This window comes from Ornithodoros turicata, unplaced genomic scaffold (assembly GCF_037126465.1).
Source record: "Ornithodoros turicata isolate Travis unplaced genomic scaffold, ASM3712646v1 ctg00000746.1, whole genome shotgun sequence".
Classification (NCBI taxonomy): Eukaryota; Metazoa; Arthropoda; class Arachnida; order Ixodida; family Argasidae; genus Ornithodoros; species Ornithodoros turicata.
In genome coordinates this window covers 436,782-459,733 of record NW_026999400.1, presented here as the reverse complement: position 1 = coordinate 459,733, position 22,952 = coordinate 436,782, and the positions used below count along the sequence as shown (strand labels likewise).

Here is a 22,952-nt window from a genome sequence, read left to right as displayed (position 1 = left end):
GCTCCCTATCCGCGATACAGCCGCTTATAATAGTGACCAGTGGTCCAACACTACTACAGGGTGTGTGCAGAAAAACATGACCCGCATTTAGGCACATAGCTTGTTGCCTACCTAACTAACGAACTTCCGGTGGCGCACGATGGCGCATTTATGCGTGCGAAATCTTCAGAAAAATTGTGGAAGCCATACTCAGCTTAAAAAATAAACGGAACAACGAAAACGTCGGCTTCCGTGCATCAGAATAGGGCAACATGGTGGACAACAGGGTGTATGTGAAAGGGCAACATGGTTGACGTAGGAGAGTTGTGTTCAAGTACCGCTAGGGGAGCTATCGGTGCATAAATCGAAACGATGTCCCACATGGATGCTCATCGGCAGTACCCCTAGCGGTGCCTGCACATAACTCTCCTGAGACCGAAATGCACTACCATGCATGTCATGACCGCCCTATTCTAATGCATGGAAGCCCAAGTTTTTGCGCTCTGTTTATTTTTTTACACTGAGTATGGCTTCCAGGATTTTTTTGTAGCTTTCGGATGCATAAATACGCCGTCGTGCGCAACCGGAAGTTCCTCGGCTAAGTCGACAACGAGTTACATGTAAAAATGCGGGTCATGTTTTTCTGCACACACCCTGTACTACTCCCACTACTAAGAGAAGAAGAAAGCGTCAGCATCAGCATCATCGTCAACGTACACGAGTTTCTGTATCAACGCGGAGCGCAAGCACCGCGTGATCTTGCATCTTCGACTGTTGCTAGGCTAAAGATGTGGCCTGACGTTGTTCTCCCACTGGTTTACGTGCTCTCTTCCATTCGGCCTTGCCAGTCAGGTAACGAAGGCAGAGTTTGCATTCTACACAATCTACATACTTTCTGTGGTAGGTTTTGATAGCTTCGCCTCTCGCTCCAGGTCGCAGACTGAACATCTTCGTGCGCCACTTCGAACCATTGTCGTACGACCATCGGCCTGTCCACAATAGCCATATGCGAGCCAAGCGTTCAATCTCGAACGACAATCATGTCCACGTTCGCTTTTACGCTCACAATAGGTATAACAGGCATTTCGTAATCCTGTCCGCACGTATACTGGAAATCGGCTATAGGGGACGTGATGTCTATCTTATGCGGTGCAGGGCTGGCGAGAGGGTGGGGCAGCCGTGGATGACCCCCGGGACCCGAGCCACTTCCGAGGCCCGCAGTCCAAAAGCATGTCGCAGTAATATAAAGAAATACTGAGGGGGGCCCTGGCATGACCCATCCACGGGGCCCGTCATTTCTCTTGCCGGCCCTGATCCAGTGTGCTTTCTGTTACCCTACACTGTCGCCATTACAGCCTTGCAGAGTTTGCTTTTACTACCAAGCTTTGGGCACTCGGGAAAACCATTAAAATGAGCCCAGTTCACAGCACGTAGTTTTTGACGAGTTTGTTTGCAACGCTCGGCTCTGACCCTGAATACAAGTGATCATGGATTGAAATGACGTAGAGGGTAGTATACACCCACTGCTTAACTGAAAATACTGGATCTGACTTTTGCCATTCCATGCTTCCGTTGCGAATGGCCATGGCTAGAGTATCTATTTTTGTTTATGTGCAGGGATTTCCACCTCCGCCTTACTCCAGACACGACGGCCTTCCACAAGAACCTTACGGTGCGGAGAGTTACGGAGGGCGACATAGGTGTCGACCTAGGCCACATCTACACGGGAAAAGTTGTAGGTTAGTATACTCGGCCGCATCTAGTATAGGATTGGTTTGGTTCCTGTTCACATGGTGGTGTTGACCTACTGCTCAGAACAACACTCTCTGTTCAAAATATCGGCGGATCTCGTACTGAGGTTCTTCCTATGTCATTGTCCTTGCCGGTTCGTCGGATTTTTGCCCTTCTACTAGTACTGCTACTACTACTACTATTGGTTGTGAATACGAGACAATTTGTTTTTAATTACACGCTGATGAACAATGTGGGCGGACTTACTGCGATTATTGCACTGCAGTGCCACGCGCGTTCGTTTGATTTTAGCAGCACGCGGAGATTAGACACAAATGAAGAAAAAAAAAACAATAATAGCGCGCAGCACAACTATTTTGTATGTGTCCCGTCTCGGATTTCCTAATGAAACTTCCAAGCTACCAAGTACTCGAATTACCGAACCCATACTGTTACCAAACGATGTAAGTTAGACATTTTTGAGCAGCTCTGCAATTAAGACATCCTTCCCTTGGCATAGCCGAAGACTTTTCACACAGTGCGTGCAGATCGATGTTGACAGTCACTGACAGAGGCGTCGATCATAATCGTAGTTGTCTTGGGACGTATTACTATATTGGTATCTGTAGTGCCATAACCTTCCGGCTGAATTACCACCACGTAAGCAAGTTTGCCGAGGCGACTCACTGCCATATACCGAGTATAGCGACAGCACACGCTTGACCGTTGTATGACCCTCATTATATGGTCGAGAGATATATGCACAACACACCCGATACCTGTATTCATTTCTCAAGCATAGTAGGCAACGTCCTGTAATAAATAGTGCAAACTATCAACTAAAGCGGCGGTACCGAGCGATGTTTGATTTCTTTGGTGATCGTAGCAATCTGTATCTGTCCCCTTCATGCAGGAGATACGTCTAGCTTCGTCTATGGAGCACTTCACGATGGGATCTTCGAGGGCGGGATCGATACATCCAACGGCAGCTACTACGTTGAGTCGGCCGCAAAATATTTCGAATACCCGACGTCCTTCCATTCCGTGCTCTACTCCGCTAGTGACGTCGAATACCCGCACGGTGGCACTCGCTTTTGCGGCCTGTACGGTAACACTGAACGATGGATGAACGAGGTCCTCCAAGAACGAAGCCAACGAAGGAGTGCGGTGAGTTGCCAAACGTTGACAGTGGTGCAGGTTACTTTTCGGTTGAGGTCCATGGTTGTTCCAAAGTGAAGTGCGTAGTGCGAAACACGTAGACCGTAGCGCGTCAGCTTCCACACGACATGATCAATAGTCCTTGCTGACTGTATACGCAACAAAATTTAAGATCTGCAACTGTACAGTCAACGCGGAAGATAATGTGCACACTGTTTGTCGTTCGTGGAGCGATTGTTGCTGCTTCTTTGGAGGGAGAGTCTGTTGACTATGAGCACACGAACGGAGTTTCCCACACTTTAAGTTGTGTTAGAGCAATTGGACGTCATAGGATCTGCGTGGATAGCATCGTTTGCTCTGCACTTGCAACATACGCGTTCGACATTTTCATTGGACACCTCCACGAGCCTCCAATCAGTTGCCTGTTTGACATACAATGGCCTTGAAACTCCCAGGAACGCCTTCACAAGCCGCGCCAACACCCGCGGCTAGGACGTCGCTTACACTCTATTGAAGACTCCACAGCTCCCACCATCGACAGCTGGTATTCTGAAGGCCACGTAAATGAAACCAGAAGGGCAGGAGAAATATCGAGGCGCGTCTGCAACCTGGAGATTGTCATCGATCACTTACTCCACTCCAAGTTCTTGCAGCCTGACGACAACCGCCGTCGAACAGAAGAGCGCTTAACGGCCCTGGTCGCGGCACTCATTACAAGGGTTAACCACATATACCGCTCCACCAGCTTCGACGACATAGAAGATATCAGCTTTGTCGTGCAGAGTATTAAGGTACGCTGTTCCTCTTATGGCAGTAGCGATTGGCTTGCTGGTGAAACTTCCAAAATACTTTTGAGGATAATAAGAGGCCGAGGCGAAGAGCCGAATCCGAAAGCCTAGTGACACGAACGACAAGTCTCGTGACGGAGGGTCGGGGAACAGACGTGTCTTCTTCCTCACAGGATGTATTTTCTTCCTGTGAGGTAGGACCATCGCCATCGCCCTCTCAATGAGCATTGTCTTCGAACTGACTCTCGGACACTCAATAGCCCATCAAAGCTACATTGCCTCTAACATAGGAACATTGGAAGATGATGTATCTATCTTCCTCGCAATACTTCCGATTTGTATGCCACCTGGCCTTTCCCCGACCGACTGTCATCCGACCTTTGTGTCGCAGAGTGCACTATACGAGGCAAGGTGAACACACTTTGTTAAAGCACGCCATTATGCGACTGTTATCCATCCTAACATTGAACACATGATAAAAGGAGTAAAATTAGACAGGACGAAACACGAATCACACACACACCGCACAACACCAAGTGCCAATGTTTCGCTTGGCCAGTTTCGTCCTGTCCAATTTTAGCACTTCAGCTCAATGTTGCAGCAACAAGCCCAAAAGCTGTCTTAAGCGTCCAGCTATGTGGAAGTTAAGCTAAATGGAACAAACGTACATTGTACTATTGAATTAAACAGTGTTGTGCCCTCAGCACGTATGCTATAAACCGCTTGTGAAATGCAACAACGCATTCACATGTATAGGTTGCAAGAATATACAAGCACTTGCTTTGCAATGTTCTTTGATAGAACATATGTCTGCTGAAGAACGTTAAAAAAAAAGATGGAAATAGTAAATTTCACGTGTAGAGGTTGGTTAGTATGCCAGGAAAGTGGGCAGAGCTACATGCTCCTCCTATTGCGTGGCCCCATGAAGAACACTATAGTACCGGACTGCTCCGCCCTTCCAGCTGCTGGATTAGTTTCATTGCAACGTCACGTCGCGGATGCCCTATATGGATAACTGTTCAAACGTTTCAGATAAACGATTCGTCCAACTGTATTGGGGGCAAAGGGTCGCAATAACCCCTTCTGCACTTTGAACACGGATGTCAGTGGTTTGCTAAGTCTGGTGTCTACGATCAACCACGACGGCTACTGCTTGTCGCATTTGTGGACTTACAGGGATTTCTCCAACGGCGTCATGGGCCTTGCGTGGGTCGCCAAGATGCATAGTAAGTGGCACGAGTACAAAAGCAAACTCAGCTGCTTTGTCGCTCTGGATCTCAGATATTTTTCACAAAATTGAGAAATGAAAGGAGCAGTGGAAGATTCCCACAATATGTTCCATTTTCGAGTGTACAGCGCACGTCCTAGCTTCGCGCAGCTGATCACGATCACTGATCACATTTCACGATCTCCAGGTTTCGATGTCATCGCCCACCATAACGTCAGCGGCCATTGGGGCCACCAACCCAACTCTGCAATAGTCCGGTGCGACCAGGGTGGGCTCGTAAATGGAGCTGTGCTGTCTGTGTATTGTCCACATCGATTGAGAGAATGCTTCCAGCACAGCATGCGGGCTTGGGCTCACCCGAAAGCCTGAGTCCGACCCGGGCCACGGGCTGGACACTAGACCGGGCTGGGCAGGGCCTGGTAGCCCAGAAATTTATCAAATTTTCGTTGTTCCAACGGGCGTAAATGCAATCCAAATCGAGTCCGGATTTAGATTGTTCTAGCAAATCAAATCATTTTGAATCCTGATTTATATTTTCCATGTCAAAGCATATCCTATTATAGATCCCGATTGTTCAAATCCGCGACCAAATCCGAAAAGTTCTTGAAGCGGACTCCAATTGGAAAGGTTAGAGGGTGACTACGATGCGTAGAAATGACTCTGAATCCGCCATATTACAAATATCACGGATAATAGTCGCGGTCTAACAGCCATATTAGAACAAAGAACGACCAACAATTGCGTAATTGGCCTACACTGACTGATGGAGAATATCAGACAAGGGTAGCTAAGTTAGGGCACGTGGGAGTTGCCTGACTCAAAAGTAATGAAGTTACTGAAACAAAGTAAAATGTCATTCAGCTGCAGTTACTTCAGTTACTTCACGCTGTGCGTCACACTTTGTAATGTTTCGCGGAAGATCACTTAAAAACAAGTTTTGTTAATACTGGAAGATCAATGTTTAGATAACGCGCTAGAGAAGGCAAACGTTGATGTGAACAACGAAACTAACCAGAATACGGAACACTTAAACAAAACTCAGCAACGAAAGCTATTTAACACTGCTGTGAAATGACTATCTCGCTAGACCCGTGATAAGCATGCGACCATAAACTAAATTCATGCAAACAAAGTAAAACTCTTCATCGTTAACGATAGCTGAAATTAGTGTCCGCATGAACAGCTACAGCCTTGTTTGAGTGTACAATGTTACAAATGAATGCGAAATCCGGTGCAGACCAGTAGCCGTGAGAAAAATTGAAAACTTATGCATAATGTAAAACCCCGAGACTATAGGGAACACGAAAGGACAGACACAAACGTCCGTCCTTTCGTGTTCCCTAGTCTCGGGGTTTCACATTATGCATCATCTTCACCAGCTCGCTTGCTTCTGGCTGTTTTTTCATTGAACACTTAGCACGCGAATGCTTCACAGCACAGACAATATTACGGACAACATTGGGGACAAATTTAGAATGAGCTCGTTTCGGGAACTACGGAAAGCAACTATCCCTCGAGTACAACTTACAGGCAAAATGCAATTAAACCACAGGTCTGTTTTGAAAGTACTTTGGGACCGGTATTTAATCACCCTTAAAGTAACTTAATTGCTTGTGACGTCACAGCCCTTGTTGTTACACATAGCTGTACATCCCACATCTGGGTATTGAGTTCCAGTACAGCAGGGGCGAAAACTGGACCTTCAATATGACAGTGTGTTCCTTTCGTCCCTGTGTTTTCAGTTGCGCTGTTCGCTGTATGATGTACCGATTGGCCCCATCCCTTTGAAGTGCAATGGACCTTTCTCACATACGCGTCGTATCCTAGTGGCTCTCCAACGAACCATGCTCGGCGCGCGTCAAAACAAATCCACGTGGATAGCACAAAGGACCAAAACCGGTCCGGAGTGTGGCCAACTAGAGTCACTAAATAAGCTTCGCTTCAGAGTATCGACACTGAGGTCCAAGGGAGAACAGGAGTGACATCTTGTTTCCGCACCACACCGGTACCATCCCCAGGTGAGGATCAAAGACGACTAAAACATAATGCTCGCTGTGGCATAGAGAAGCGTGCATGATTTTTGTGGGATAATCCATGTATTGTCCAGCAGAGCGTCCCGAAGGCCGTCAACTGCTCCTTGTAAACGAAAGGAAAATTTCACCCGCGCACGATAGATGGCACCGTGCGTTAACGCGCGCGTGCGCGTGGGAAGCGTGACCCGGAAACAAGCTGGCGCGTGCTCGCTCTTCGAACTCAGTGTCTATACTCTGAAGCGTAGCTTATTTAATGACTCTAGGGCCAACAAGGTCGCGCCATTCGTGCGGTCTTCCCACTGGTCCCCACTTTTCTGTCGTCCCCATAGTGCGCCATCTGGTGAAGACGAAAATAATCCTCCCCGCCGCATCAGGGTCATACGCATGCGCATAGGCGATCGTGAAAAAGGTCCCTTGAAGTCCACGTGTAAAAAGCGACTCAGCGCAAGCTCAATTCCATCTGCAGCGAACGCATTCACTATGACTCCAAATCCCTCAGCAGCAAAGTGACTTTCAGTCCAAGTGATTCAAATTACCTGAAACCCCTAGTGAGAGGATGCAGAAACAGCCACTCGCACTATCTTCAGATGTTTCATGTTTGCATGAAGCATGTACGACGGAGTTACGAGTAGCCCCGGCGTAGTTAATGATAGTTTTTTAGCCTTATTGTATTGCAAAATGAATCAATGTCAGTTGTGCGTTTGAATCCTGATGCCCTGATGCAAATGATCTGCTCCTAAATTATCGCATTGCCGTTTTTTTTTCCCCTTTGCAGTAGGCCCATTTACCACTGGCGGCATGTGTGAGCTTTTCGCTCAGTCCCTAATGATGTCATCCGGCGAGGTACATGTGACGGAAACATTTCAGAGCCTCAACACAGGAATAATCAGTTTCTTGAACTACAACTACTTTGTGCCTTTACTTTTGTCCGAGATCACTGTAGCACACGAAATTGGGCACAGCTTCGGTTCTCCTGTAAGTATGCTCCATGCGATGCTCGATGCCATTCTATGCACCGCTGTTTGCTTAAGCTGGCATGTCCTACAAAAATGTTATTTACTGCACGGTCGTGTCATTCAACCGTTCCGTCGTAATGTTGTGGTCTAAGAATGTATGGTTGCCATGTTATCAGCGATAGCCTTGACGCGCGTGTGCGCTTGTTTACTTCCACTCCCATTGGTTGGTTCCGACGGCGAACGATATAAAAGCGGACAGATAAGCGGATGTTACAAGGTGTATCTAAACAGGTAGCGCAACTCCCATAGGCCCCTGTGTCTTCAGAATGACGCCATGATAGAGACGGTCAGCGCCATCCATCCGTTGAGCGGACTACTACGATTGTAAATAAATGACGTCAGCACTATGAATAATAAGTAGTGCATAATTAGCCATGGCACGTTTACATTAGCGCACTTTGTTTGTGTTGTATACCCTTTCCCTCACCCAAGCAACAACACCAGACGAGAATACCGAAAAATAAATCACATCAGGTTTAATTAAACATATCAATTCGAAATCCATAAGAGTTACCACAGATTTATACAATTCCAGACTGAAGGGCATCGTGATGACCACACAGAAATTAGGAAGATTCACTTAAGTTACATTTCTCTCCTAGAGCTACACGTACACGCAGTGATTAGACGTTTGCATCGTTGGTGCGCAGCTGATTCCTGCTAACACTCACGCTATCATGGCCGCTCGTCCCATGACGAAATTTTTTTTCGCGGGGCCAGCAACAGGGGATGCATTGTATTTATCTGTTCACACAAGTGGTTCTTGGTCTACAGCTTCGAGATGTGAACGTCGTTTGCTGTTTAATCCAAAAGGTGCACCAACTCAGTATTACAATGCACGGATCAGCACGGATACAGAGATGCACGGATAAACACGCCCACTGTGACACATGCGCAAAAGGAGCAGGACACGGAAATGTACTCGGGTGGTAGATGATTTCGTATATGTGCACGAGCAGGGAAACAAAGTTTTTTCTACATTGAAATTATGAATAACCTATTAGTACACACACAAGCCACGCCCATGTTGTAAAGTTTTTGTGTTTACGACCGTACCTCTACTGTCAACACCCAGGATCGCTCGTGCCTCTTGCTGGTGGCTTTGCCGATAGGTCTGATTTGGTATTTTCGCTTGTTTACGCTACCAGTTTAGATATACCTTGGATGTTATTCTTCTGCCTGCCCCGCTTACTGTCAGTGTACGTTTTGTTGGCTGTGGAATAAATCATTCCGTATGACAATGGTTTCTGTGCCTAAGTACGGATACAACACGTAGAGATGCTCATTTCATTCAGAGGTGTGGGGGATTAATTGGTGTCTAAAGGTGCGTCCTCACTATGCCGATCGGCATAGCACACAGGAAGAGCCGATCGTCCTTGCCGATGGGCATACTGAGGACGCACCTTAAGGGATGTCGCCGCACGATGTGGCTATTACTCAACCACAGTATTAAGGTGCGTCCTCACTATGCCGATGGGCATAGTGAGGACGTACCTTTATATGAGCCACAATCGTACTCCTAAAAAAATTCCAAAGGGGATCACTATATGTCCTTACTGAAGGATTCTAGTGCGGAACCGTAGCGAAAAGCTTCCATATCAAGTTAGCTGGCATCTTTTTGATACTTGATGTGCAGGAGGACTTCGCAGGGCGCGCGGTTTTCAAATGGTGCCAAGGAAGATATATTAGTCACGGGAATACCGCTGGCGACGTTATCCATATTCCGTGCCTTCGTAGAATGTCAATTGTGAACTTTGTCGCACATTTTCACTGAACTGTTATTGTTTTTATCTCGAAGGTTACACGACTAAAATGCGCGGTACGAGCGTGTGCCCCTCCCGTTCGAGTATTGGTACGTCCATTTCGCTGGTCCTCCTTCTGCGACCCTAGTGCGATTCGATCCCCTTGAGTCTCAGTGTGGGAATGCCCGATGCTAGGTGACGGGCCTAATAAAAAGCTTCCCATAGGCAGAATCCATATTGTGAAAAGCCTCAGTCGGAGCACAACTAGAGGGACAAGACAGACACATGAATCACACTCGATTACGACGCAAGTCTTGTGTTTGTCCTGTCTCTCTAGTTTTCACATGGTGGAGTTTGTCCACCAGCTGGCCTGCATCAGTTGCATACGCCCAAAGGCTGAATATCCGAAAACGCTTGTTTTGCTTTGTTTCTAGCCATCAAATCTGATCTTTGCATCTTACCCTCATTGCCCGGAAGTGACAGGATCGTATCTGCCTCGAAGTAAGCATATCCCATGCACTTGCTGCAAAGAGTGCATGCGGAATCCCCCACGCTATTCTCAATCTGACGAAAACCTCCCCCACTGTATCCAACTCCAACTCTCCAACTCTCTCCATCTGCCCACGTATGTACGCCTCTCATAGCCACAGTTGCTTCGAGGCGCCAGCGCGGAATATCGTCATAAACATGACCTCGAGAGGTCAGTTCGTCGACGACGTAAAAATCCTGCGGTTTGCTCCGCCAGTTTGTGGAAGACCCTTCGCAGACGTGATAAATGTGGGACAGTGTACCATGGGTAGCAGGAACAATTGAGATAATGCTTCATCGTTGTTAACCACTACTTTTCCTTCGTCCAAAAGCCGTCATGTCTCTTTTTAGTTTAGTTTTAGACTTGGAAAAGACATGTCAATATATATGACAAGACATGTTCTCGCACTGGTGGGGAGACAACCGCACGACCAAGAGAGATTGAAGACGTTATAGTCTGGAAGCAGAACAGAAATAAACGTTTTTGGCATCGCCCACGGTCATTACCAAGGTGTCCAGGGTCCTGATCACGCTTCCTTTTATTGCAGCACGACACTGAACCAAAGTGTATACCGCGGGGACCCGATGGACACTATCTGATGTATCCAACCGCTACGAGAGGCAACCTGAAAAACAACCGCAAATTTTCACCCTGCAGTATAACAGCAATATCTAAAATACTTCATGCATTGATAGAAGGCAAAGGAGGACGTGAGAACTGCTTGCAAGGTAAGATGAAACCCTTACACTGGCAGACAACCAAGCTTGCGTGCGGTGCAAATGAGAAAAAATAAAAAATAAAAAAGATGCAGCAAGTATGGCTGATGTTGAATGCATTTAAGTCCTTCAGGACATGCATTGCCTTGTTGCTTTGTGCATTGCCCTGCAACAGGAGAACGCCTTCCTGTAGCTTTCCGCGCCGTTTCTCAGTCTCCTTTAACCGACAGATTCTCTCTTCTGGAGAGAGTCAGTCATCAAAACACATTCCTTCTCCCAGAAAAATGAGACCATGACCATTCCCGCTGATCGTTGAGTCTCGAATTTCTTCAGTCTCAGAGAATACCCCAGTACCACCATTCCATGCTTGGAAGGTGTTGTTTTGTCTCAGGATCATAGTGACGCAGCCATGTCTCAGTACGACCGACTTACTCGCACAAGAAAAATGACAGTAGAACGCTCAAAATGCTGCAAGATCAACGGATGGCATCCATCGGGCGTTGTTTATATATAGTATCTGCAATTGTTTTAGCCAAAATGAGGTTATGGGCACAATCTACAATGTTGGGTGTTGACACCGTTGGAGGTCTTCCTGATCTTCCGGCGTCAAAATCTCCACGCTGAACGTTGGCACACCACTCGTTCGCGGTTGATTATGATGGGCACTCGTCCCTTAATGTTTTTATCATGCACTCATACATTTCTGCATGAACAGGACCTTTATGACAGGCCGAAGTTCAACCTTTGAAAATATCACGGTTGTAGTAGACGTGGTTCTGTTGACAGTTGACAACAAATGTACGCTTCGCGTTACAAACCTAGAATCCCTTCGTCTAGCTCTGTGTCTACAATGACGAGATAGCCCTCGTATTCATCTTGTTTTAGCGGATACTTGTCTCCAACAAGAGATATTGTTCTCCAACATTTACAACTCTACTGAGAAAGTAGCATTTCCTGTTGTTTTCACTCCGGCACGATGACATGCTGTTCTTCTGAATAACCAGATCAATCTTGTTTCCTAGTTATCCCTGTCTGTTTTAGTACACATTTACCAAGCGTTCTTCTTTTTACTGCCGTAGTGTACCATCTTTTACCTAAAGGTTCTTCCGTGTGCTATTCTCTGACCAGAGGACAGTGGACCAATATGCGGGAATCGCATTGTAGAAGGTCTTGAGCAATGCGACTGTGGCCTGAATCATGAGCAATGCACAGATCGCTGCTGCAATCCCAAGCGCGGTGATGCTGGTAGTAAGGGCTGCACCTTAACGTCTGGGTCCACGTGCAGGTAAATCGACGAACCGAGTTTTTCATTCTGCGCTAATCGACGATATATTGATGCTTACTCGTGGTTGGGTGGTCGTAAACTTAACTTTGCGTGAAGCTTCATGCGTCTAGGACATGCAGAGGCGATATTATTCGGAAGAGTTGGTACAAAAACCTGAAGCAACTCTTATGTTTGATCATCAGTAAGGCTTTTCTCTTCTTAGCCCTACTGCAGGACCGTGCTGCTCCGAGAAATGTCTGCTGGAGAAAGCTCATACGCTCTGCGCGCCCAAGAAAGAATGCACTCTGGCATCGTACTGCTCATATCCTTTTGCTGTTTGATGTATTTCTGAGTAAGATTACACGCACGAAACTAGTATGTATATTAGTAAGGTGTATAGCAGTATGAAGGTAGTGCTATGGTACTAAGTACTATGTGGTAGGTAGCACACGTCCCCCGTCTCATTTCCCCAACGGTGTTCCTGCCGTGTGTCAATTCCCCCTGCGCCAATTCCTCTGTGGTACTTTTCAAAAAAGGAAATACTCTGCTGAGCGTCAACTGTGACCCATTTAGCGGTTGAGCCATCAATATCTCATCGAGTGATGGTCATCAATGGTCAGCCGCACGCACCCGTTTTTGGCGGTACTAGAGTAACTAAATTGGGAGCAGAGTAGCAACACTGAGCCACGTCGGCGAGGGAGCCCGCAATCTTGGGTCCGGCGCGGCTGCGTTGCCTAGCAACGGGACGCCAGTCTCTTCCTTCTCCGCCGGAGAACAGCACGCAGTCGAGCCGTCTCGCAACCCAGGAAACCGGTTTTGGATGGAGGGGACTCAACATGGACGGCGCGTTCTTGGAAGGAGGAACCACGTGTCAAGATCGGCCCAATCGCGCGCATCGAACGGCTGCTCCGACGCGGAAAACGAATGCGATTCTCTGTACCCCTATTTACTGACCCTAGGCGGTACATCTTACCGTTCCAAGAGCACCCTTTCTAGAAACCCCTGATAAAACCACCACCGTATGGAGGGAGAAATGCCCCACATGGGCCTTAAAGGGGCACCAGGTGATCCTCGGGGATACGACTTTGCTCCATATGGTGTGTACATGTACGACCTGCAACGGTGCAACAAGAGGAGCAATTAATTGCTTGGAGACGCTGATTATACCACGAAAACTAGAGGCAGCGATTTTGATAACATAAGGTAGCGAACGTACGTCGTGAAGATGTCCGCTTCCGGAACACTGTAGGGGAATGCACATCTCGAATTCCATGTCCGGCTCCGTAGGTATATTCCACAAACTCAGCACGTCAGCTGGGGGCGTCCGTGCCATCTCACATGCAGCGGGTATCTTTAATGAACAGTAAACAAAACACCTCTGTTAGTCGCACCGCGCTCTATGTAAAGAGGTATTGTGTCCGCATACACTAACACGTCACTACTGCAGACATCTTTGTCTCGTAACTTGTGGTAACGGTAATGTTCCTTTAAATTTTGGGCGCAAGTAGAGACGCTCCCAACTTTCCACGTTCGAGAACCCGCCGCGAATGGCAGCTGACTCGGCTAGCTGTCCCGTACACGATGGACGAACGCGACTGTTTACAATAGGTCATTTGCAAAAGTTCCAGGGAGCAGCGCGCGTCCTGGTAGGGCATGCCGGGAAATGCTGTGCAAAACGACAGCGATTTGCTATCGTCTCCGATCGTCGTCGTCGTCGTACTGGTGTATGCACCGTCGCTGTCGTTTTGCACAGCATTTCCCGGAATGTCCTCCCAAGACGTGCGCTTCTCCCTGGAACTTTTGCAAATGGCCTATTGAGCGTAGGCCGCATCATATGTTCACTCACCGGCCTTAGTTTCATAACAAAATTTTGCATATTTTGTGGCATATATACCTGGCACGCCTCAGCATCGTTATTTTAAAATAAAATGTGAAAAAGAAATTAAGATCCAAAATCATCCTCCGGTTGCAACGTTTGTGAGTCAATGCACAAAGGCTTTGGAACTGCGACAGGTGTATATATATATGTGATTAGGATCATGTAAATCAACGTACATCGTCATCCATATGATCATGCACATGTCGTATGTCGCCAAAACTGGAAATTCCCTACGTGAACGCTCTTTTGGTAAAAGTGTTGTCGTATCATATACGTGACATTCTTGACTGATGAACCACTGGGCAGACTGGGACGTGCCCGCGACCAGTTTTCAAACCGAACATGACGGTGTGCAATAACAACACTCAAGTGTGTAAGGACGGAGAATGCACGGGATCAATTTGCGAGAAATACGGCCTCGAAGAATGCACCTTGGACAAGGACTACAGCATAGACGAGCAATGCCTCGTGGCCTGCAGAAACACGAGTAGGTTATGAATTTTGACATGTTACCCTCGAAACAAATAAACGTTGGTCAAGAAAAATTATGATATGCAGATATTTTTATGCTGTGTCTAAAAGTGGGACTCCGCAACAAAATCACCAAAAAAGACAGTACGAATCCTTGCGAAGTCTCCCTTTAACGGATATTCTAACGCACAAGGAATATATTAGGAAGGAAGGAATTAATATACGCAATGTCTTGCACGTCACGTACTTTCTCGTTTCAGCGTATTACCTCCTGGTGGTTGTATTACACGACGGTTCCATTATATTATGACTTCAAAAGGTACCTAATGAGCCCAAAACCTGTCTTCGACCTGCACATGTAAACTACACTCTAAATAATTTTACACCTTAAAGGGTGCAAAAGAACATGTGCATGGCGCACACCTTTTAAGGCGTAACGGAACACCCTCAAGAAATCAAGGGTGTAATTGTATGGAAGGGTGTAATGTAACCTCCAAACCATAGAAGAGGCAGCTGGAAATTATTACAGCTTCACTGCGAAAATATAGTGTTTTTAGTTTTTACAGAAGGCACATGCTTGGTACTTTGGAGTGTCATTGTGGCTATCTTGGCATCACTCTTCGATCGCAGCCATGCAAAATATTCTTTAAAAAGCCAAGAATATACTTTTCTCACACTGAACTTGTAATACTTTCCAGGTATACTACTCAGCTCTACCCTGTGTGAAGCAAAAATAGGACATTGCAGACACATGTTGCACAAGACACACATGTTATAGGTGATTGATGTGGGTATATGTGGGCATCATACATATCAGACACAATCACAGGAACTGAATAGTTATGCTTTTATTAGGTTGACATTATGCCATGCCGCATACATATCCTACATTACGTAGGCATGAAGGTATTCAAACGTATCACTTAATACAACTTTATCACATAGTAGTAATTTTATATTTTCCAGTCATCTAACCTTGAGGGGTTAGATGACAGTGTACCAAATGTTGAGTAACTGTGCATTTGGTCTTTATATCACAACTTGTATCACAAGCTTAAGTTCTGAGTACCACAAGCACTCCAACACTGCATAGGAACAGGAATACATTTAGCCTGTGTAATGGAGCCTGTCCCACCTCCATATGCACCCTCTGCTGCACCCTCATCACACCCTCCTGACAATGTCTCATGAAAGGGTGTAATTCACCATAGTTACACCCTCGAAAATTTCAAAAAGTCAAGGTTCTAGGGTGTAAGATAAATGTAATACATGAGAATACACCAATTTTACACCATTAAAGGTGTGAAAATATTTAGAGTGTACGGTACTTCTACAAGCATCCGTGCCTCGCGACATGTTTTGTGCTGTTTTTGTCTTTGTTTTTCACACTGTGACTTAGCAGATTCACTTGAAGCACAGTGGTTGAAGTAATTATGCGACCCACCGGCTATCGGCCATAGCAAGTGCTCTGCAAGACCCCGGATTTTATTTAACCGTGCCCAATGGATCGCTGCGAAACATACCGGTATACCAATACATAAGGTGTCAACAGCCATAATGCGGGTGACTCCTCTAGAATTAGTCGAAATATCTAGTCAATTCCGAAAATTATTCACTGACGATCTCGGCTGGAGAATCTCGACGGGTCTAGGTAGGTCTTCGAAGTTGCCAATCGATCGAGGTGCGCCTCAAATGACTATATGGTATGCAGAGCGAAAAGGGTCGTAGACAGCGAAGTAACAGCTTGTATTGTCGGCGCACGCTCTGACGGATATGAGGGCATGTTGTGAGGTCTTGCAAGCAGATTTCGATTGCTGTGTAACAGGTTCCCTGTGTCTTGTTCACCACAGAGACGTCTACAAGATGTCGTCCAGCGTGTTCATACAAGGCAATGCGCTCCTTGTGCGGTATCAAGATGATGCCGGGAGCCCCATGTTACGATATGCAAGGATTCTGCGACATATTTTCCAAATGCCGTATCATAGATGCAGAAGGTCCTCTCTCAGGGGTGCACGCCATCCTATTTGGCACTGGGAAAAGCGGGTCATTCAAGGAATTCCTAATGGTAAGGCTTCACTTAGAATATTGTTATATGTCATAATACTTTTAATGTACGTAACCACAGAACACTCCATGTGTATTTGGCGCTGAAGTAGCACGCAGCAGCACCGAGGCTTTGCTAATAACAAGAACGAAATTAATCAGCGTAGCTCGCATTATGCCCCGAGAGGCCCGCGACACCTCATGAGCCCATTACCAGAAGCGCAGCGATGGCACAAAATATAAACGTCAGACTTGCTATGGGTGCGGTCACTGACACTCCTGTAAGCTCTGAATAAACGGCACAGAGGAAACAGGGCTTTTTTTTTTCATGCCGTACCCCGATCTTGTTTGGAAGTTACGTATGAGGTTGATAACCGGAGAATAGCTGAAATGACGAAAGTGACAGCTGGTGAAAGAAGCTCATCATTATTCGTATTCCCAAAGGTTGAAAGAGTTTCATGAAGAAAACTGTCTGAGCTTGGGTAGCAAACAACACAGGAGAAGGACGACACGGACGATGTTCAAACCAGCAAAACGTGGATCACATCCATCAGCTTGTCTGCGTCTATGGCCACCTCATTCGAAACGGTCTATTCGCTTTGCGTTCCCAGAAAATCCGCAGCAGCTTACCGACCTTGAGAAAGAACCCCACCGCTAAAATGCAGATATGCCGAGCGCAAAACTACATCAATTGACGTCGAAAGCCACACTCTCTGAGTATGATAACGAAGGAGTCGCATTAATGCCAGAGTTAGATAACAGTGGCAAAGGAAAGATTGCTCCTCGATTAGGAAGCCTCGTGGAACGAGCACTGGACTTCACTGGCAGCAATCTGAACAAATATCTTTCCGGACCTGGCGTGATGCTGCTTTTCGGAGGGTGTTTCTGATCACACGTATGTCGTGCTATCAGAGAGGTGTCGCTACTTATACGCACGTCACTCAACGCGATAGAGCATTCGCAATGCTCAAGAGGTTGTATTCGTGGTATAGCCTTAGCAGTATGACACTTACTCGGGACTGAACGCCGTCTTGTTGCTTTCCAGAACAACTTCTGGTTTGTTGTGTTATTCACGGCAGGCTTTTCGGCAATGCTCGCCCTGATGATCCAGTGTTTTGCCGTTCATTTTCCGAGCAGCCATCCGTTGAAGCCCGCGAAGAAGATCACAGAGACCCTTACACGTCCACTATCTGCATTTGTAAGACCATGGTTTACGGAACTAAGGAGACCAACTAACTCCTATCCTCTACCTTCTAGAGCAAGTCTTACTCATCAGCATCATCCACTAACAAGTCTTACGCATCTGGATCATCCACCGAGAAAGCAGCCGATGTGAGCAGCTGAAAATGCTTGTATACGGAAGCAAGTGTAACATTTCCGCTGGATTTTCTTCAGCGATGCGGCTGTACTGAAATATAACGATTCCGATAACATCATGTGCTGTTTTTCTTGACAAAAGAACGCAGACACTGCATGGACCTAATAATACTCCTTCACAATTCAAAGTTCCACAGTATCCAACACTTAAAGTGTATCCACAGTATCCACACTCCGTGCATAAAAACAATGGCTGTGCGCAGCGTCTGTGGTTGGACCAGATTACACATGTGATGAGGAATGCCATAGAAAACATGGCTTACATATGGGATAACCTAGCTATAACTATACGCAGAGAACAGGCATGATGAGACACATGATGAATAAACTACGTGAAACTGTCTCTGTAAATGTGCTTCATAGTAGTCAGGACAGGAGCCACCGATATTTCGAGACTGTTCTCTGGGCAACGTCCTCATCATTGGCATGGTTTTTAAAGGGTTAGATGTGACGTGTTCATGCGAATTGTGGGTCAACAGCCCGGAGGGAGGAAAGGGTCCGTACGGGCTTCTACGGCCGGAGTGAATGGCCGCTTCGTTAAATGTGGAGGGAGAGTGTGGAGGGGATTATGTGAACGAAGTGATCTTGGCTCCAGACTGGTTACAGAAATGGGAGGTTCACGTACACGGGGACGAAGTTAGCAGCTCCTATCCTCCAAACGCCCATTTCCACCGACGTCCCAAAAGCTCATTTCCTCCGAAAAAATATTCGGAGCTTCTGGGATTTCGGTTGATCTGGGCACGCGAAGCCCGACAGACATGACCTTGAATTCGTATAAGCCGTTCTAAGTGGCAAATGCAGTTCTTTTTTTTTTTTTTTTTTCGATATTAACTTGCGCCCTAGGGATCTTCCAGTATCCCGACCTTAAATGGATCGAGGAAATGAAAGTGGCGTCTGTCAAGGTATCGAGGGCATCATCTTCACCTGTTCTGGGCATGGTGTAGACGTCTTTTTACGGGTAATTTTGTTTAAGCGTCGGTAGTCCACACAGAAGCGTATACTGCTGTCCTTTTTGGTTACCAGTACAACAGGTGATGCCCAAGGACTCGAGGGTGGTTTAACGATACCCTCCGATGAAATGGTCGAAACTTTCTTGTCGATGGTTGCGCGTAAGGATGCTGAAACGCGGTAGGGACGTTGTCGAAGCGGAGGAAGGTCACCGCTGCCAACATCCCAGGCAGCACGCAATATTGGGCCATTATTGGCTGGGTATTGGTGATACAGGTCCAATATGGGACCCGTTTTGCCAGGATTTTCCCCATACTGGTTCAAACTTGGCAACATGGGCCCTATATTGCCAAGTTTGAACCAATTTGGGGAAAATGTCGGCAATATGGGCCCCATATTGCCCATGTGCACCCCATATTGACTGAAAATGCGGAAAATGGGACGTACCGGAATTGGTACTTGTACCAAATTCCCTAGCAGCACGGAAAGATTGGACGTTGAAGCTTGTGAAATGCCCGACTCAATACGTCATTATATCCAACAACTTCCCGCAGATGATACACATTGTCCCAGTCAACATATCTGGCAATCCCACTGTGACATGCACTATAATTCAACTGGCACACGTGCTGCAAACAGCTGCAATCTTGCTTCACGATGCCAATCGGTCGAACCGACTGGGGGCTGCTGAAAGGGTTATTCAAACAGTTAAGAACATGCTTAAGAAGGCAAGCACAGGCGATTTCAAGACGCAGTTATATGGGGCACTATTCAGTTATCGAACAACGCCGCACGAGATAACAGTTGCATCTCTAACAGAACTCTTGTGCGGAAGAAAGCTCAAGACTGCTCTGGATAATCTGCATCCGGATATGCGCACTGCGCAGCAAACTCTCCCATGACAAAAGCGTTCGTTTCCACAGCGTCTATCGTCATGGGGAATCTGAAGAAATTTTCGACCTAGACCAACTTGGATCCCTGCTGTTGTCACGAAGGCACAATCGGGACAACACACAACAAGGACAAGGCCACAACAAGGACAATCGTCTTCTGTTGTGCGGCTACCTTGGGGAGTTATTTCTACCAGACACCAAGATCATCTACGAAGGGATGCGCAGCGATCAGAACCATCAGCAGACAGCAACGCTGAAGCAGAACCGTCGCAGTTGTCACCGAGTGTGCCACCAGCTGATTCTCACCTTGATACCGTAGAGAATCGTAGGTCACGTCCAGACGGCAGCAGCACTTCAGGCGATAGGGCGGTGATATCATTACCTAGACTGTTTACACGAACCAAGCGTCCTGTGGACAGATACTGCCCATAGTTGGTGTTGATGACATTTTTGTCTCTCTAGCCTAATTTTCCCGTTAACGTGTGCTGTAATGCTTATACGTAAGTCAAGTGTTCTGGTTTCTTCTGAGAGGGGAGGAGTGTGACATCCAGTGTCAAGACAGTGCTCTCCTGACCTCATTCTCCTTCAAGAAACGTGGCTATTCCCCCGACGGTCCTTTTCTTTTCCGGGCTTCCAGGTATTTCGCCTGGACCGGCCCGTGGGACGGGGAGGAGGTCTGTTAACGCTCATCTCCCTTCGCCTAGTGCATTCTGCCCGCGTTGTGTGGCAAACCCTGTCCCCTCTTTGCGAAGCCCTCGCGGTGCGGGTTACTCTCCCACGCTTCGGCCCCCTGGATGTCTTCAATGTGTACTGTCCGGCTGGCTTCCAGTCACCCTCGGCGCTCAGTGGTGCACTCTCTCATGTCTCTCAGCGGTACATCGTCGCCGGTGATTTCAACTCCCATCATGTCTCGTGGGGTTCCAAGACTGACTCTAGCGGCAGAGAGCTGTGGGAATGGATATGTCGTCATAACCTCAGTGTTGCAAATGATGGATCCCCGACGTTTCTGCGTGGCACCGCTAGGTCGGTGCTCGATCTCACGTTGCATTCGCCTGCAGCCCGCCTATCTTCGTGGCGCACGCTGGCCTCGGGCTCTAACAGTGACCACCTTCCAGTCTTCTTTGAAGTGGTCATACCGGCAAGACTCGCTGCTACCTCGCGCTCCCTCTGTAATTACTCCCTGCAAGACAAGAACCTGGCCCGCCTCCTGGAGGGCAGCTCTGAGCTCCCGCCCGTCAACCGTGCTATAAGTGCTGCCTCCTCGCTGACCCGCTCGATAGCGTCATCCACATTCCGCATCGACAAGCGATCGCCGTCAGGCTGTGCGCCATGGTGGAATGCTGATTGCTCAAGGGCCTACCGGCGCCGCAAGGCCGCTTGGAAACAGGTGCTCGCAAATACATGCTACGTGAATTGGAAAAATTATCAATTCCATAAAGCCGTGTTCAGGCGTACCATCTCTGCGGCAAAGCGGGCCTTTTTCACTGAACGAAACGCATTCCTCTCCGGCCCGAAGAACAGGAGAGCCCTACACAGGCACGTTTCCAATATCAGCAGGTCTCTCTCCTCAGGATTCCCCCCTGACCCTCTCGTCATGTCCGATGACGCGGTGAGGGCCCAACTGGAAGATATCGCCAGGGGTCTGGCTCTCCGCTTCCAACGCTCTACTTCCTGCGCGCGGCAGCCTCCCGTGACGTCGTCGTCCGGCTTCGTTGCTGTTTCTGCAGAGGAACTTGACTCAGTGGTGCGCGCTCTCCCAAGCTCGGCTCCCGGCCCGGACGGCGTCTCAGGCAGAATGGTGAGGTCCCTGTGGGCTGCCCATCCAGAGGAGCTCCTGAACATTGCGAACGTCTCCATCGAACACTCGTGGATACCGGATGACTGGAAGGTGTCTAAGGTGGTTATAGTCAAGAAGATCGCCTCGAGGGGCTTGGCCATGGATAACATTCGCCCGATTGCCTTGACATCCGTCCTCTGCAAGACCATTGAGCGGATTCTGCACCGCCGGCTCTCTTCCTTCTTGGAAGCCTCTTCAGCGCTTAATGATAGCCAGATCGGCTTTCGCCCCCGCTGCTCAATCTGGATGGCGCACGCCAACCTGGAAAGCCAGATTTGCCTTGCGCGTGAGTGTGGGAAGATGTCTGCCCTGGTTACCTTGGATGTGGCGAAGGCCTACGATAGCGCCGAACACAACGTCCTCCTCCATCGTATGGCAGCTCTCAACATTCCCCCGTACATCGTTTCATGGGTTTGCAGCTTCCTTACTGGACGAGCATTCTTTTGCTCGGATGGACGCTTTGTCTCATCTTCGCATCCGCAGCAGAGGGGCGTCCCCCAGGGGTCCGTTCTTTCGCCACTGCTGTTTAACATTTTGATGAGTTCCCTACCTCTCGACCCGGGCGTCCTCACTCTGACCTATGCGGACGATATTGCCTTCTTCTCCTGCTCTCTATCGCTGCATACGCTACGTGAGAAACTGCAAGAATATCTCCTCGCGCTGTCGTCCTGGATGCGTTCCGTCCACCTCACGTTGAACGTCCAGAAATCTGCAGTCCTGGTGTTCCCCCAGACCAACTGGACTGGAGGAGCTGTGACCATCATTCTGGATGTTGCCGGCCAGACCATTCGCCAGACCAACCTGCTGCGCTACCTAGGCGTCTGGTATGATCACATGCTTCACTGGGACCATCATGTGGAAGTCATAAGCCAGAAGGCTTCGAAAGCAATTGGCACAATCCTCCGCAGCGCCAGCGCCCGCTGTGGTATGCGCACGAGCACCCTGCTCTTCCTGTACAAGTGCTACGTACGGCCAATTCTTGAGTTTGGGTGTGTCGTCTTCTCGCACCTCCCCGACTACCGTCTGAGCAGGCTATTCGCCGTAGAAAGGAGAGCCCTCCGCCTGTGCATGGGCCTCCCCCAAGTACACGGCCAACCAGGCGCCGTACGCCGAAGCCCGCATTCCCCCTCTGAAGACTCGGTTCCGCCTACTCACTGTGAACACCTTCCTCTCGCTCTGCCAGAGCCCATTAGCCACCAGACAGAACCAGTCTCTCAGGGATCGGGCCCAGTGGATCGCCCGGAGGTGGCGAAAATCCAACACCCCTCAGCTCGTCTTTGTCGAATCCCTTCTAGCCTCGCTGAATACTTCTCTGACTGC

The 22,952-nt window shown here is 48.0% G+C and overlaps 2 protein-coding genes across 2 annotated transcripts; both read left to right on the top strand.

The window, feature by feature from the left end:
- The first annotated feature begins 674 nt into the window (after window positions 1–674).
- Window positions 675–4,775, top strand: LOC135374703 (disintegrin and metalloproteinase domain-containing protein 10-like). The gene is made up of 6 exons (XM_064607624.1): window positions 675–831; window positions 912–1,050; window positions 1,597–1,718; window positions 2,624–2,877; window positions 3,324–3,659; window positions 4,689–4,775. The coding sequence occupies exons 1-6, from the start codon at window positions 768–770 to the stop codon at window positions 4,731–4,733; spliced, it is 960 nt and encodes a 319-aa protein (XP_064463694.1). The 5' UTR covers window positions 675–767; the 3' UTR covers window positions 4,734–4,775.
- On the top strand, window positions 4,729–18,010 carry LOC135374702 (disintegrin and metalloproteinase domain-containing protein 10-like). Its single transcript, XM_064607623.1, has 9 exons — window positions 4,729–4,882; window positions 7,693–7,892; window positions 10,752–10,932; window positions 12,049–12,205; window positions 12,408–12,503; window positions 14,360–14,550; window positions 16,385–16,599; window positions 17,623–17,775; window positions 17,835–18,010. Exons 1-9 carry the CDS (start codon window positions 4,852–4,854, stop codon window positions 17,919–17,921), a joined length of 1,311 nt encoding a protein of 436 aa, XP_064463693.1. The 5' UTR covers window positions 4,729–4,851; the 3' UTR covers window positions 17,922–18,010.
- Window positions 18,011–22,952: the final 4,942 nt, after the last annotated feature.